Raw genomic sequence first — 16,748 nt, forward strand, 5'->3', positions numbered from 1 at the left:
CTGGCCCTGTAGGTTGCAAATCATGTCCATGGACTGGCACACAGAGGTGCCACATTATACAACATGATGTGAAGCACGTGCTCACCGGTGTGTACTGGACGGAGTCTTTACCTGCATCTTCAGTGACCATTGTGCTATCATTTGTACTATGAGCCTTTAGCTCAGAAGTTACACATACTAAAGCCCTCTGAACCCCTAACCACTGCCTTTAGTCATTTGTCATCTGCTGATTTGGCAAACAGCACACTCTACACAGCACTGGAGAGGATGCTATGAAAATCAAATATCGACTTAGCACCCCCTTCAAGCTTCTCCTCCCCTCCTCCCCTCACACACATATACAGTAACAGGATCTCTACCTAACATTATTCCTCTGTGATAACTGGTCTTAAATGATAAGTATTTTAAGTTATATGGTGTGCTCAGGAGAACATCCCTCACACAAAATGCAGCTTCCCTTTAAAAATTCTTCATGTCTTTAAGTGATTCTAACCCCAATGCTTAAGCCTGAAAGACAATTTGTAAAACTGGAAGGAGCCCTGAAGTTTGCAATTTAGCATCACATTTAGTGGTCCACCATGGGGATAGAATTATCTGCTAAGCATCCCAGAAATCAGATCTGTTTCTGGGTATTTCCTCCCCTCCCCCCCCCCCCCATTCTTTTTAGTAGACGGTGAGAGGCATCAGCGTGTAGAATAATGCTTTGGTTATTTTTATTTCAGGCACTAACAGGGCTTGAGTTTGTTGGTACCAGTAAGTCACCTTCACGGGTGTCTACAGGGCTTACTTTCATTACGCTTGTTCATTCAATTAAAAAAGAGGGCCAAGTGTTTTTATTGCCCCCTCCCTGAATAATTAGAGGATTAATGAGCTAATAAGCTCATAATACTGTCAACCTCATGAGGAAATTAGCCTCCAGTCATGGGGCAGGGCATGCCCTGTATGTAGTCTATGTGGGCCGCCATCAGCAGATAAACAGAGCTGCCCCTCACCCCCACCACAGCCTGAAGTGGGTGCTGCTGACTTCCCCCAGTCCTTGGTCCTGGACCACCCACCTATGGGCTGTGCACATGCTCAGTACCTGTGAAGCAGGGGCAGTGACATTTCTACATTTTGATTTTTAGTATTTATCAAACGCACCCAAGTGCTGACTGTGAAGGAGATGGGAGCTTTGATGGAGGCGTACATTTAGTGTCGTTCTTATTTGGAACCACTACACAAATGGGGGCAGGGTGGCACCATAATCATTCCAGTGCTTAGAGCTTCTAAAGGTTATATTAGGGCTCCAAGTCTACCACCCACTTTTAAAACAATTTCACCAAGAAATTTCAACAATTTACTCCCCAAAAACCCCACAAAAATCTGTCTTTCCTAGCAGGCAGCCTTCACAGTGGACTAAATTCTCCTATAATACAGACTTATCAGAACACCTTGCACAGTGCTACAAAATCGAAGAAAATTAAAGCTTATTTGACTAGGGGATAGTCCAGGCTTTGAGTCAAGAGCTGAGCTGAGCCCGGCCGGTGAGGCTCAGTGGTTGAGCATTGACCTATGAACCAGGAGGTCATGGTTCGATTCCCAGTCAGGGTGTATGCCCTGGCTGCAGACTTGATTCCCCGTGTGGGGTGTGCCGGAGGCAGCTGACCAATGATTCTCTCTCATCATTGATGTTTCTGTCTCTCCCTCTCCCTTCCTCTCTTAAATCAATAAGAAATATTTAAAAAAAAGAACTGGTCTGAAAAGTTTAAATTAAATTTTTAGAACCATCTGATCAATGACTTGCAGATAAGCTTGGGGTCCTAGAAACTGAGGAGAAACCTTCTTTTTCTATCTTTTTTTCCCAAGAGAGGGGTTCGCTGTGTTCTTGGTGAGTCCTGTGACCACTGCCATTTGTCATTTCCAAATACACATGACTTCTCTACTCCTGCACCATCTGAGACATGTGTGTGCATAGAAACAAAAGCTATATATTTCCACCACAAAATATATAGCTTTTCACACTTGGATCCCCTCCAGACACGATTCTGAATATGACACTCTGTTGCAGGGCACTAAAAATGGTGTTTTCCTCAAAATAAAACCTTTAAAGATCCCTTAGTAGCTATTTGGGGACTGAAATTCAATTTCAATTCCCCACCCTTTGGCCAGCTGTAGATTCAAAATGCTTACATAAAACAAAAAGGGTATGTACTTCATGGCAAATGTGATTTTTCCTCTGCAATAAAATGTGTGCTACAGTTACCACAAACTATATTTTTCCTTAGAAACTACACAAAGCAGCCCTGCCCGGTGTGGCTTAGTTGGTTGGGTGTCTTCCTGTGCATTGAGGGGTCAATTGTTGTTCGATTCCCGATCAGGGCACATACCCAGGTTATGGGTTTGATTCCCAGATGGGGCACATGCAAGAGGCAACGGATTGATGTTTCTCTCTCACATCCATGTTTCTCTCTCTCCCTCCTTTCCCCTCCCATGAAAATCAATAAAAACATTTTTTTTAAAGAAAATACACAAAGCAATAATGCACCTCAACAAGGGAGAAGAGATTCTTTCTTAAATTTTATTTCATAGATAGCTTTGATATAAGCTTCAGATAGACCCACGTACTACGCAGAGTTTGTGAAATCTATACCTTCAAATCATAACACTATTTTAGGCCATTATATCTAAAAGCATGACAAATCCTCTTATTCAAATCCTTTTATTACAAGTAGTTCTTGCACATAAATGTTACATCACAATAGCAGAAAAATGTAAACTTCTTTTGCAAACTACATAAATACTATAGATCTGCCTTGAAGTTACAGTTACTTTAAAATCAGACTATACTCTACATGCTTTACACAGAAAACTCTGGTCAGTAGCTTATGTGTATGAAACAGTTTCTTTTTCTTACTGACTTGCCTTTCACGTTGCCTACTTAGTGAGGTCTTTGAAGAAGAAACATTTTAAATAGGACCCACATCAAAATTCAGTCCACAAGTAAGACAAGAACCAGACGCATGTCCATAACCATGGGCAAAATATGAGATGTGAAAATTATTCCACATGCTACCTCTGACACGCCACCAATGGTGTGGAGGTAGCTGAAAATGAGGACTTGAGTCAAGCTATTGGATCCCACATGGAAGGACTTCAGCCTGCTTGCCAATGTACCTTTTGCCTGTTACAAATGACTCACCTCTTTCTCTTTCCTTTGAGAACACAATAGGTCACTTCTTCAGCTATAATCCTAGACTGGGAAGTCTAGGTGGCCAGTGAGCTTATGTCATCATCACTGTTCTTGATGTCTTTAAATACAAATTTGAAATGTATGAATATACAGATGCATTTATACACTCATGCATAATTAAAGGACCACAACGGGACTTTTTTTTTTTTTTTTTTTGCTTCAAGAGAAGTTTTTAATGTTGACTTTTTTTTGTTATTAACTTTACAGTAAATAATTTTCCTCAGAATGTTCTTTAAGTTAAAAAATCAAGTTTTATCTGAAGCCCTTTCCGTTTTGTTATTCTAAGATTCCTACTGAATACCTAGCTACTGGCCATGGTTTCTTCGAACAAAAAGAATATCATTGCTGAAGCATTTTTTTAAATTGTAAATGCATGCACAAAGATCTACCGAGGCTTTCCAAGCAGCTACACAAACTGGCTCAAGTAACAGTATTATTTATTGTGGCCTGAGCCCTTCCCCAACATCTTTAAACACAACGAGAATGGCTACAAGGTGGTGGCAGAGCCCAGAATGCGAGTCCAGGCCAGCGGGGCTCCGAGCGGCTCACAGGATGGCAAGCAGGAATCCACCGTGCGATTCCCCCTCTTCCTGTGCATTTTCTCTAAATGCACGGTGTCCTCCCTTTACTGCCCAGGCTTTTAAACTACGTAAAACAATTCCTTAAAAAAAAATCTAGCAATGATTAATTGAGACCTCAAATAACACTGTACAGGGGCTTTGTTAGAGACAGGCAACCACTCTCCACAGCTCTCCTCCCAGGGCAGGCTGGGTGGGCGGAGGGCACCGGGTTTAGCAGCTGCTCTTGTTGCAGACGGTGCTCTGGCTGATGCCATCCTCCATGTACTGGCTGCCCGTGTCGCTCCTGCTGAGGACTGTGGAGGTGATGCGGGAGGGCCGCCTCTCCGGGTTCTTCTCCTGAGAGAAGCAGCAGATCATCTTCTTCATGGTGCTGTACATGTCCTCATCCTTGTAGGAGTAGATGACAGGGTTCATGAGGGAGTTGAGCAAGGCCAGCAGCAGGAACCACCTTTTCACGTGCTGCAGGTCGCACTGCTTGCAGTTAAGGCCGTCCAGCAGCAGCACCACCAGGCCCGGGGTCCAGCACACCACGAAGGCCCCTGGAGGGAGAGAGAAGCAAGCGACAGGCGCTCAGACCTCGGGCTGCTTCTGTAGGGGCTTCGGGCCCAGCCTCCTGTCAGTGGCATCAAGGGACCTTAGGAATTTGTTCTGACAACTGCCAAGCAAATGCCCATCTTTCACCTGAGCGTGAGACTGGGCTTGTGAGAGGCAAAGAGCTGAGGACCCTCTGACTATTACACGTTCTATTGCACCTTCTTACCTGCTTATTCAGGTCTGGTCATTAGGGCTTACACCTGCCTCCTGCTTACTCAGCGCTACACACACCTTATCTGTTAGTTCTTAGGCAGCGGTTCTCAACTTGGGGGTCGCGACCCCTTTGGCGGTCAAACGACCCTTTCACACGGGTCGCCTAAGACCATCCTGCGTATCAGATATTTACATTACGATTCATAACAGTAGCAACATTACAGTTATGAAGTAGCAACAAAAATAATTTTATGGTTGGGTCACAACATGAGGAACTGTATTTAAAGGGCCAGAAGGTTGAGAACCACTGTGAGCCTCACGAGGAGGCCGCTGCAGTCATTATCCACGTTGTGCCAATGAGAAACTGGAGGCCCGGATCCAGGGGCATCTGCAGGGAGGCCTCAGACACTTACCCAAACACTCTGCTGTTCTCTAAACCAGAATTCCTAAATGTTTTCCTGAAAAATAAGACACAGTGCAGTCTCCTAAAATTTTATTCTTTAAGAATCCATGTTGGTGCTTAGTAAGCACTAACATATCCATAGGCCATCTGCTTAAAATCTGTTTTAGACTAAGATTTTTTTTGAGTCAGAAATAAATTTCTTTCATGATGAAACAGAGATGTGCTTTTTAGCACATTTATTTATTTAGCACAATTTTAGCACCAATTACACATGAAAGGCAGTCTCTCTGAGCCTCTAGCCATCTGATTATACTCAGCTTACCTCTAAACATTCTGACATGTTTTTCCTAAAATATGAGACATAGGTCCGATATTCCCGTGCCTTGTCAACATAACCTCGGACCACAGTGCTCATACAGTGCTTCCTATGAGCCAGGAGCTGGTAGAAGTGCTTTCCTTTAGTAACTCAGAGAGCCACACTAGGAGGCAGGCACCATTAGCATCCTCAGGAAGCTGAGGCACAGGAGAAGTGACTTGCTCATCATCAAATAGCTTCTAAGGGACATCTCATTCTGAACCCAGGCAGCCTTTCACCATACGCTGTGCTCCCAGCCACGAGGCGACCTGCCTCCACACTAAATGCCCTTGCTTATCTATTCCATAAACATTCACTGTGAGTCTACAATGTGCCAGGAGCCATACTAGGCAGTGAAGGAGGCAAAGACCATGTGCTCCGGGAGCTAACAGGTTAACGGGGGAGAGAATAAGCAAGTGAGTCTACAAACCACATCACCAACTAGTTTCTCTTATTGGTTAAAAGTCATCCTGGACAACATTCCTCTTGTTGCTTTGTCTTCTTTCAGAGAGGAATAGGAATAAGCAAGTCAAGTCGAGAATTCTAAAGCGTCACTGTGAGGCCATGAAACTCCATGAGCTTTGGGGTCAGACAGCTACACCCAGGTCCTCATCTTATGAGCTGCATGACAGAGGCACATCATTTATCTGAGCCATCATTCCCTCGCTGATAAAATAAGGAAAATAATCTCAACTGCGCAGGTGGTTGTGAGGGTTAGAGGGAATAGAAAGCGGTCCCACCAATGAGTTGGGTTCAGCAAGCAGTGTTACCCTGCAATGCCAAACGTAGATGTCTAAGAGGTAGCAGAAGACTTAATTTCCCACGTCATACTTAAAGCTCCCCAGCAGCTTCTGTTTTCTCCAGCCTGAATGACTCTTGGTCTGGCTGACATAAGTGAATGAAGAAGTGCACTCAGAGGTTCCAAGAGTTCAGAGATTTGGATCCCAGCTCTTCACTTACTGTACAACTCGAGGAGACCCACGTCCTAAGTAGGGGCTTCGGCTTCCAATGCCGCAAAATGGGGACTTCAGGCTAGTTCTGGGTTTTTTACATTGTTTAAGGATTGTACACCCTTAGGGGGAGTGCAATCAATTTAATGGGTTTGGACAAGTTTTTTTTATTTTTATTTCAATGAAAGGAAGGAATGAAATGGAAAGGCTCATATTGTACTATCCACCCCTGGTCGGCACACTGCAGCTCGCGAGCCACATGCGGCTCTTTGGCCTCTTGAGTGTGGCTCTTCCACAAAATACCACGTGCAGGCGCGCATGTACAGTGTGATTGAAACTTCGTGGCCCATGTGCAGAAGTCGGTATTTTGCAGAAAAGCCACACTCAAGGGGCCAAAGAGCCGCATGTGGCTCGCGAGCCGCAGTTTGCTGAGCCGCAGTTTGCCGACCACTGAGTCCTAGACTAAGGGACATATTCTTTCATGAACTTCTGTTTCAACTTTACAAACTGTATTTATGTGTATATTGGGTATTAAGTAAAACATTATTTTTTACTGTTGGACTAAGTAAAAAAGTTTTAAAAATACTAGCTTAGGTAATATTTAAGGCTCTAATCAGCTAAACTGGTTTGTATTTCTCATAACAGTATCACTTTTGTTCTGTCTGCTCTTCCCAAGAAAGGGTTACTATGTTGTCAAGAGGGAAGAACTAGTAAGAGCCAGGCATCAAAAGTTGCAGCTACTAACTTTGATGTCAAGAGTCCTTGCTGTGTAAGGTGTATATTTCCAAAGAAATTCCTTTAGGAGTGTTTAAGGTTGTTGTGTTAATGAGTAATATATTAACTTTACTCTTTGTTTAATACATAAGTCTTCCAAACCAATGGGAAGGGAAGAATGGAACTAAAGGAAAGGAAAACAGACCTCAAATAAAATAAAAAATAAAAAGGAGGGTGGGCAGCAAAACACAGAAAAGTGAGACAAATAAAGAACAAAATAAGATGCTGGAAATGAGTCCAAATATACCGAACACCGAACTCAGATTTAACTGTGGTGTAGGTTTTTTTTGTTAATATATTTTTATTGATTTCAGAGAAGAAGGGAGAGGGAGAGATAGAAATATCAATGAGAGAGAATCATTGATCAGCTGCCTCCCGCACGCCTCCTACTGGGGATCGAGCCCACAGCCCCTGCATGTGCCCTTAACCAGAATCAATCCCAGGACCTTTCAGTTTTCAGGCCGACACTCTATCCACTGAGCCAAACCAGCCAGGGCAATTGTGGTATAGTTTTTAAAAGCAGGTGAATCTGGCCCTGGCGGTTTGCTCAGTGGTCAGAGTGTTGGCCCACAGACTGAAGGGTCTTGGGTTCAATTAGGGTCAAGGGCAGGTACCTCGGTTGCAGGCTCGATCCCCAGCCTGGTAGGGGTGTGTGCAGGAGGCAACCAATTGATGTGTCTCTCTCATCAATGTTACTCTCTATCCCTTCCCCTCCCTTCTATTTTTTCTAAAAATCAATGGGAAGGAATATCCTCAGTTGAGGATTAACCAAAAAAAATTTTTTCTTAAAACAAGTGAATCTAAACAATATGATGTCTAACAGTGCATCTATATGTGGTAAAACCATGAGGAGAAAGCAAGATGATTAACACAGAATTTACAATCTGGTTACTTCTGCAGGAGACAGAGGGCCACTGGGATGGGGCACATTTGTTCTAGAGATAATGGTAATGCTCTATGAAACTGGGTGGCAAGTACACAGGTATTTAAACAATATTTTATTTAAACTGTAGCTATATCTTCTATAATTTTGTTTGATATATTTCACATACACGTATACATATAAAAAAAGATAAAAGTAAACTGACACCATGTTTTCCTAAAAACTGTTTTTCTAAATGGGATTAAAAAAAATCATAAAAGCTTTTTTCCCCTTCAGCATGAAACTCTAGTTGGGATTAGTCAGAGAACTGAAACGCTCTAAGTAAATTTTCAGATCTATGCTCTGTTTGTTATAGGTGGTAATTCAGACAAATTTTCCCTTTGTGTTGAGTTATGTAATTCATTCAATCAACACCAGACCAACTTGTCATTGAGCAATGATTATATGCCAGGCACTGTTACAAGCATTTTATATAAAGTAACCATTCAATCTTCATAGCAACCCTTGGAAGTAGGTACTAATGCTATCCTCATTTTAAACCCGAGGAACGGAAGCACAGAGCAGTGAGGTAATATGCTCAAAGCCACACAGCTGATCAGAGGAGGAGCCAGGATCTGAACCCAAACCCCTGGCACCAGAGCCTGTGCTCCAGTCCACAGGCTAGGCTGCCCAGCAGGGGGCCATAAGGGTCTTATTACTAAAGTGAGTGATGGAAGAGGGGGGAGGGGAAGCCACTTCTGGCCTTTAAAGTCCCCTTCATAGTGTGACATATCTGACTGTGAGGCTGCATCTTTCACAATTAAGTCATTCTCTGGTTTGCTAACAGAAAGATTCCCTGGTTATGGGAGGAAGGAGGGAGGGAGGGAAGGAGGGGAGGTGGGAAGGGGAAGGGAAGGGAGGGGAGAAGGAAGGAAAGAGAAGAGGAGGAAAGAAAGAAAACAAATTCCAACAAAAATATAAACTGGCCATGGGAGTAAGAAGAGAAACACAAATCTGACCCTTCCTTCATGCTGTTTCCAAGAGTAACAAGAGGCAAGTTTTCTTTGACAGAACAGCCCCAACACACTAACTGCTAAGCTAGAGAGAGTGCACTCAGTGGTGTTGTCTGAGATGATGATTACACTCGGGCAGTGACCCTGGGAAGCACCACTTTGCTCCATGACTCCTCCACCCGGCACATCTCAGAGCAGGTGCACAGCTTATCTAACAGCTCGTTCTTCTGTGTTTTTACTGTATATCAGCAGCTAGATATGAGGCCGCCCAAAGAATTTCAAAGGAGAACATGTCAGGAATGGTTTGGCCTTGGAAACTATAATCTTGGAGGATTCTTGGAGAATATGTGAGATGTCAGAAATATACAAATGGCCATTTCTTTCTTTCCTTTTTATTTATTGACTCGAGGCCCGGTGCACAAAATTCGTGTGTGTGGGGGAGTGTCCCTCAGCCCGGCCTGTGCCCTCTTGCAATCCGGGACCCCTCAGGGGATGTCCGACTGCCAGTTTAGGCCCAATCCTGTGGGACCACTGGCTCCTAACCATTTGCCTGCCTGCCTGAATGCTCCTAACCACTCTGCCTGCCTGCCTGATCACCCCTAACCACTCTGCCTGCCTGATGCCCCTAACTGCTCACCTGCCTGCCTGATCACCCCTAACCATCTCTGCCTCAGCTCCTGCACCTGGGACCCAACCTTCCCTCCTCCAGCTGGCCACAGGCACCTGGGACCTGGGCTTCCCTCCCTTTGGTTGACCACAGGCACCGGTCTTCCATCCCTCTGGCCGGCTGCAGGCACCTGGGACCGTGACTATGGGTAGCTTCCATGCCTCTGGGGTGGCTTCCCCTGGGCCAGGCCCCGGCTTTATCTGGAAAGATGTCAGACATCCAGAAGATATCTGGTCGATCTGGTCTAATTAGCATATTACCCTTTTATTAGTATAGATTTTTAAAAATATGTTTTTATTGATTTTAGAGAGGAAGGGAGAGGGAGAGGAAGATAGAAACATCAATGATGAGAGGGGACCATTGATCGGCTGCCTCCTGCATGCCTCCTATGGGGGATTGAGCCTGCAACCCGGGCATGTGCCCCCGGCTGGAATCGAACCCGGGACCCTTCAGCCCTTCAGTCCACAGGCTGATGCTCTATCCACTGAGCAAAACCAGCCAGGGCTATTAGTATAGATTTTGAGAGAGAGAGAGGAAGAGAGAGAAAGAGAGAGAGAGAGACTTGTTGCTCCACTTATTTATGCATTCATGGTTGCTTCTTGTATGTGCCCTGACTGGAAAATGAACTCACAACCTTGGTGTGTCAGGATGATGCTCTAACCAACTGAGCCACCTTAAAAGAGCAGCAGATGATGGGTCCTGGGAAATATATTTCAGTCAGTACCCCCTCAATTTCCAATAAATATTGGAAGAAAATGCTAATATATATATATATTTTTTTAGTAGATGCAATTTCTCAGACCATGACAACTGGGAACAGTTTTCAAAGACAGCATGCCAGGCTCAAGCCACATGTTTAAAAAAAAATCGGGCATCCTATCTAATAAATAGGGAATATGCTAATTGACTGCCCCAGCCTCGCACAAGATGGCTGCCCCCATGTGGTCAAAAGATGGCTGCCACAAGATGGCCAGCAGAGGAGGGCAGTTGGGGGCAACCGGGCCAGCAGGGGAGGGCAGGCGGGGGGGATTGGGCTGGCAGGGGAGGGCAGTTAGGGGGTGATCAGGCTGGCAGGCAGGTGAGCAGTTGGGAGCCAGCAGTCCCGGAATATGAGAGGGATCCCTGTGGGATCGGGCCTAAACTGGCAGTCAGACATCCCCCGAGGGGTCCCAGATTGGAGAGGGTGCAGCCTGGGCTGATGGACACCCCCCCCCACCCCGCTCAGTATATGAATTTTGTGCACCGGGCCTCTAGTTAACAAACAGGAGTGGAAATCAGGTATGTTTCTCTTGGAGAAGAAAAGGCTAAGGAAAGACGGGATGTATTGTTAACTGTCTCCAAAAACTAAAGGGCCATCACACAGAAAGTGGAAGTGCAGACTTGTCCTTGTCCAGAAGGTCACCTGAAAGAAATGGAACAGTACAAAGAGGCAGAATTTGGGTGTAAAACCTCTTTTAAGTAAATGAAGCTGTTTAGGAGGGAACTGGCAGCTCAGGCCAGACAGCCTCCCTGGGCAGGGTGCTTCCTTGCCTGGATTATCCTGAGATGTTCAAAAGGAAGCGATTTTTCCTAAATGAGAGGAAGGAAGTCGCTTCTGAACTCTTTTCCAGGTAGAAAATTGCTAAATTCTGCAAAACTATGAGTTTCCACTTCCCATAACATTCAAACACACGTGACTTGTTTCCCAAACATATTATAAGACTGTATGGCTAACCACTGCTTAAGGTGAATTCTCTGAGCTGGCAGTTCTCAAACCTGGCTGGATATTAAAACTACGAGGGGAGCTTTTTAATCATGCAGGTTCCCTGGTCCCACCTCAGACCCAAAAAGTCATAAGTGCTGGGTGGTGCACAGAAATTTGTAGGACTCAAAAGTTCCCTGGGTGATTATGATGCATAAGCCAGTTAGAAGACAGCACTTCTCTATGCGGACCCAAAATGGTTTATTCAAACTAATCCTATCAGCAAAATATAGACTCTATAAACTCAGCAAAAAGTCATGGGAAAGAGAAAGGAGGCAGAATTCTTTAAAATAAAATAGTAATAATAATAAAACAAGCATCTCTCGAGATCAATACCTTCAGCTTCCATCTGGACAAATGTTTGAGCACATCATACACATAAATAAAGGCACAAACACTAGCGGTGAAACCAGTCTACAGACAAGGCATACAGAGTCCTCCTCTGGCCTTTGCTGGTTCGCTGGTTCACCCTACCAGGATGCCTTCCTACCTCCTAATCTAAGATCTACTTTTCTTTCTAAGCTTAGCTCGCATGCCGCCTTCTCCACCGGACCTCGCCCATCTGCCCAGCCCACAGTAATCACCACCTCCTTTCAACTCCTGCGCCACTTTCTACCTACAACATCCCCATGGCACTGGGCATGCTATCAGCCTGATTCCCTCCAACACTCTCCGAGAGCTCTGGGCCAGTGTGCGTAGGGCATCCCATGTACCGTCTTTTAAAAAACCCAGTCCAATGAGATGGTTACTCTAGTTATTATTCCCGTCTTCCATGTGACGGATTGGGAGGTTAGGGTGGCTTAAGAGTTTGTCTTGGTCCAGAAGCCAACAAACAGAAGAGTCATAATTTGAACCCAGGCCTGAATCCCCCAGACAACCTCTTGAACATTGGTTAAGCTGGAGGTAGTTTAAAAATACATATGTCCTGTCCCTCATAGGCTAAGCTCCCTAAGCATGTAGGCTGTACCTCATACCTGGCTGTATCTTTAGAACTAAGCCTGGAGCCCCACACTTGGAACAGTGAACGTAACTGAGGTTTATTAGGTTTATTAGGTACTTCAGTAGCTGTAGCACCTGCTAATGCACAGAGTGTACGTCCTACCCAGGCACCGACAGGCACAGAACCTAGATGTGATGACTCTGACTACTGTCAAGGAAGGTCTCCGGGGAACTGACACTCAGCTGAGCTGAGTGCTGAATGTCAATGAGGACTGTGCAGAAGTGAGAAACGGTATGATGCCTTCGGGGAATTCTAGTTCAGGATGGTTTTAATCCAGGCAGGTAACTGAGGAAGTAAGATGACATCTAAGAGACGAACCTCAGTTAGATTTGGAAGGACCCAGTGGACAATAGTCAGGACTATAGATTTGTTGTATAGATCTGACCCCGTAAGCCTTTTTTTAATTATTTTTATTTTTATTTTTTAAAAATATATTTTATTGATTTTTTACAGAGAGGAAGGGAGAGAGATAGAGAGTTAGAAACATCGATGAGAGAGAAACATCGTGGACCTTTCAGTCCGCAGGCCAACGCTCTATCCACTGAGCCAAACCGGTTTCGGCCGTAAGCCTTTTTTTAAACCAGGAGTTTATCAAGAGAATTAAGCTTGAATGCCCTCAGGTACCCATTGTATGTAATGGGTTAACCTCTCTCCCAAGCATCTAGAAGGGTCTGGTGTGAGTCAGATACCATATTTGGAGGATTAAGAAAATATTTCTAAGGTCCATAGTTCATAAAGGAATCCCACTGAAAAAGGCTAGATCAGAGATTTCTCAGGCTCAGTTGCAACTCACTAGTGGGTTGTGAAATCAAATTTGCAATTTTTGCAAAATTGCAACCAGCAATTTTTTAAAAAACAAAATAGAACAGAACAGAAAACATCACAGTACAAGTATAGTAAAGGCACGATTCATGAAACTTGTTTCAGTTACACACAAAAATATGTGTGTGTATTAAGCCATGATACAGAATATACATTATTTCTTATTGTGAGTACCAAGTTAAAAAAAAAGAGTTGGAAATCCACTTCTATAGATAAGTGGTTTTTCGAATCATTCTTTAAACAAGTAGAGGAATACTTCCCAAAGGAAATCTACTCTTAAACTTCAAAATCAGAGCTGCTCTGACTAAAGAAAAAAAGGGGAGGGAGGGGGAGTTTGACTAAAGCTCTTTGTAGCAAAATTCAGTCTCATCTTCATACTAGAGGCCCGGTGCATGAAATTCACCGGGGGGGTAGGGGGGGGTGTGCCTCAGCCGAGCCTGCACCCTCACCAATCCGGGACCCCTCAGGGGATGTCCCTCTCACAATCCAGGACTGCCGGCACCCCCTCAACTGGGACCCCTAAAGGGATGTCCGTCTGCCCACTTAGGCCCGATCCTGGAGGGATTGGGCCTAAATGGGCAGTTGGACATCCCTCTCACAATCCAGGACTGCTGGCTCTCAACTGCTTGCCTGCCTGCCTGCCTGCCTGATTGCCCCTAACTGCTTCTGCCTGCCAGCCTGATCACCCCCTAACCACTCCCTTGCCAGCCTGGTCTCCCCTAACTGCCCTCCCCGCAGGCCTGGTCACCCCCAACTGCCCTCCCCTGCCGACCATCTTGTGTCCACATGGGGGTGGCCATCTTGTGTGTTGGAGTAATGGTCAATTTGCATATTACGCTTTTATTAGATAGGATACCCCACCCCTACCCCCATACTCACACACACCTCTAAGGAACCCTTGGGAACCCCACAGAGAATAATTTGAAAACTGCTGCTACAGAATAGCAGTTCTTTGAAGATTGTTGATCAGGGGCATAGTGAAGTCTGATATCTCAGAGTGAAGCATTGTCTGAGTGCTCAGGATGGACTGGAGGTAGGTGAAGCTCACAGCCTGTTCCCACCTGCATCAGAATCATCTGGGTGCCTGCTCAAAATTCAGATTTCTGGGCCCCACCCACACCTACCAAATGAGGAACTGATGAAGGTCTGACCTGGGCATCTCCAGTGTGTGTGTGTGTGTGTGTGTGTGTGTGTGTGTAATTGATTTCAGAGAGGAAGGGAGAGGGAGAGAGAGATAGAAACATCAGTGATGAGAATCATTGATTGGCTGTCTCCCACACTGGAGATCGAGCCTGAAACCCGGGCATATGCCCTGGCCAGGAATCGAACCACAATCTCCTGGTTCATTGGTCGATGCTCTTCCACCGAGCCATGCTGGCCGGGCACATCTCCATTTTTAATCAGCTCCTTGGGAAATGCTTTAGTGTTGTTAAAGTGTAAGAACCACTGGCCTTGGCAGGGAGATCCATCCAAAGACTGGTTAAAACTCAGGAGAAATGACAAGGTTTGCAAAAGTGGTGTGGTGGAGGAGAGATGTGGATGGGTTAGAGTCAGGAAGGAGGAAAGACGTTAACCCCTGATGAGGAACTGGGTCTAGGAAGTGAGGGAGAGGAAAAGTCCAGGGTGACTGGGTAGCATGTGGTTCTGACACCAAGGGGGAGAGAGAGAAGGGGCAGGTTTGGAAGGAGAAAGTGGTTCAGTTTTAGGCACTGGGCACTGAGAGGGTCTGTGGCTCCTCCCGGCAGAGACACGGAGAGGACAGCCAGATGTGTGTGAGAACTCTGAGGGCTCTAAAGGGAAATGCTGACTTGGGAGTCATCGCAGGGGGCAGGCACTGAAGCCATATGTTCTTCCATTAATAAATATTTACTAAGCAACCACCCACCATGTGCCAGCTACTCAGGGTGAATGTCTTCATGATGATTGCATTTGGGTAACAATTCTCATTTCCTTCTATTGCCGAGTGACGGGTCAGTTATATTGATCAGAAGCAAGTACTTTTCATTTTAATGACGTTCTATGTTCTTTCAGTGCCTGTTTAAGAGACTCACCAGTCATCCAAATAGACTACATATGAGCTTTCCTCTAGTAATTAAATAAACTAGCTTCAGTGCTACACTAAAAAACCAATAAGTTCAATGTTATTTTTTAAAGTAGAGTGAATCTTATACTGGACTATCCAATTAAGTACTGCAATGTTATTTTATGACTGCAATTTAAGGCAGTCAGAAACATCAATTTAAGGAATGTCTAACACTGTGGAAGATACAATTACAAATGAAAATATTGGTGACAAGTGAAATAAAAGATTTTTCAAAGTCCCCAGTCAATATTATGTTTAAATAATCTATAACTGCCACCCCTCTTATTTGGAAGTTTTCAAAATATCTCAGACAATACTCTGGTTAATACCTCATCCACATTATAGGGCATAAGAAAGAAGACTATCTTCTCTGGGAGAAGGGCCCCTCACTGGAATGTACTTGAGATAGTTCAGCATTCTTGGGATTTTAGTGACAGGATACGAAGAAGATTGAGGCCTCAAGTTGCATGAAGCCTGTTCTTCCAGACTCATACTTTTCTAGTCCAGCTAGCTGGCCATTTTTTCATCTGTTTAAAAATTCACACATGCAATTAAAACGAAACCTTGACATGCGAATGGTCCACAAACAAAGCATCCGTAACGAAAGCAATCACTCACACTGAATAGTTCTGCTTTGGCACAAGGACTGCTCATTTCATCAAAGAGGAGGATATATTTTAAACGTGTTCCCTCTGTTATTCTTTGTGTTTAGTCCAGGAAAAAGTGGCCGGTCACAGGCAGTGATGCCAACCTAGTCATCCACAGCACTGTCTGATTTACTGAAATAGAAAATGACAACTCGCCATAAAAATCAGGTTGGGAACCTCTTCTCAGGGAAGCTCTCTCTCTCTTTTTAAAATATATTTTATTGATTTTTACAGAGAGGAAGGGAGAGAGAAACATCAATCAGCTGCCTCTTGCACACCCCCTACTGGGGATGTGCCCGCAATCAAGGTACATGCCCTTGACTGGAATTGAACCTGGGACCCTTCAGTATGCAGACCGACGCTCTATCCACTGAGCCAAACCGGTCAGGGTGGGAAGCTCTCTTCTTATTTGAAAAGAATTTTAAAGCTAAAATTGAAAAGTGAATGGCTCTTGGTCAGAAGCATTACAACGTGTAAGTTATACACTAATAGAATATTCAAATAAAATGTTCTTTCCACACTAAGAATTTATTCGATAATTTAAAAATAACACTTGCACATGTGGTTTGCATGCAGATGCATACTCACTTACCCACAGTGTTTTAGAAGTTCAATAACTCAGAAAATAGATTGTCACATATGTGAAAGGAATGAAAATATATGCCTTTCGTAAACCTGATTTATTTTTATTGTCGAAAACACCAAGACACTTCAAATAGATGATGAGCAGTTAAGCATTCCACAAATGATTCATTTAACACTATTGTTACCACGGCTGGATCTTTTGACTCTGACAGCTGGTTTTAGACACTTGTTTTAAATTTATGGCCAGCTTTGGAAAATTGATAATCTTGGTGCCAAGTGGTTATGAAAT

The 16,748-nt window shown here is 44.4% G+C and overlaps 1 protein-coding gene across 1 annotated transcript in view; it reads right to left on the reverse strand.

Annotated features, from left to right (window-relative positions):
- Positions 1 to 2,539: 2,539 nt before the first annotated feature.
- The window catches only part of LPAR3 (lysophosphatidic acid receptor 3), a 57,487-nt gene continuing 43,278 nt past the window's right edge, over positions 2,540 to 16,748 (reverse strand). The window contains exon 2 of the mRNA XM_006776250.2: positions 2,540 to 4,349. Within this exon, the coding sequence (XP_006776313.1) occupies positions 4,021 to 4,349 (329 nt within the window). The 3' untranslated portion in view covers positions 2,540 to 4,020. The remainder of the gene's footprint in view (positions 4,350 to 16,748) is intronic.

This window comes from Myotis davidii, unplaced genomic scaffold, assembly GCF_000327345.1.
Source record: "Myotis davidii unplaced genomic scaffold, ASM32734v1 scaffold162, whole genome shotgun sequence".
Taxonomy (NCBI): domain Eukaryota; kingdom Metazoa; phylum Chordata; class Mammalia; order Chiroptera; family Vespertilionidae; genus Myotis; species Myotis davidii.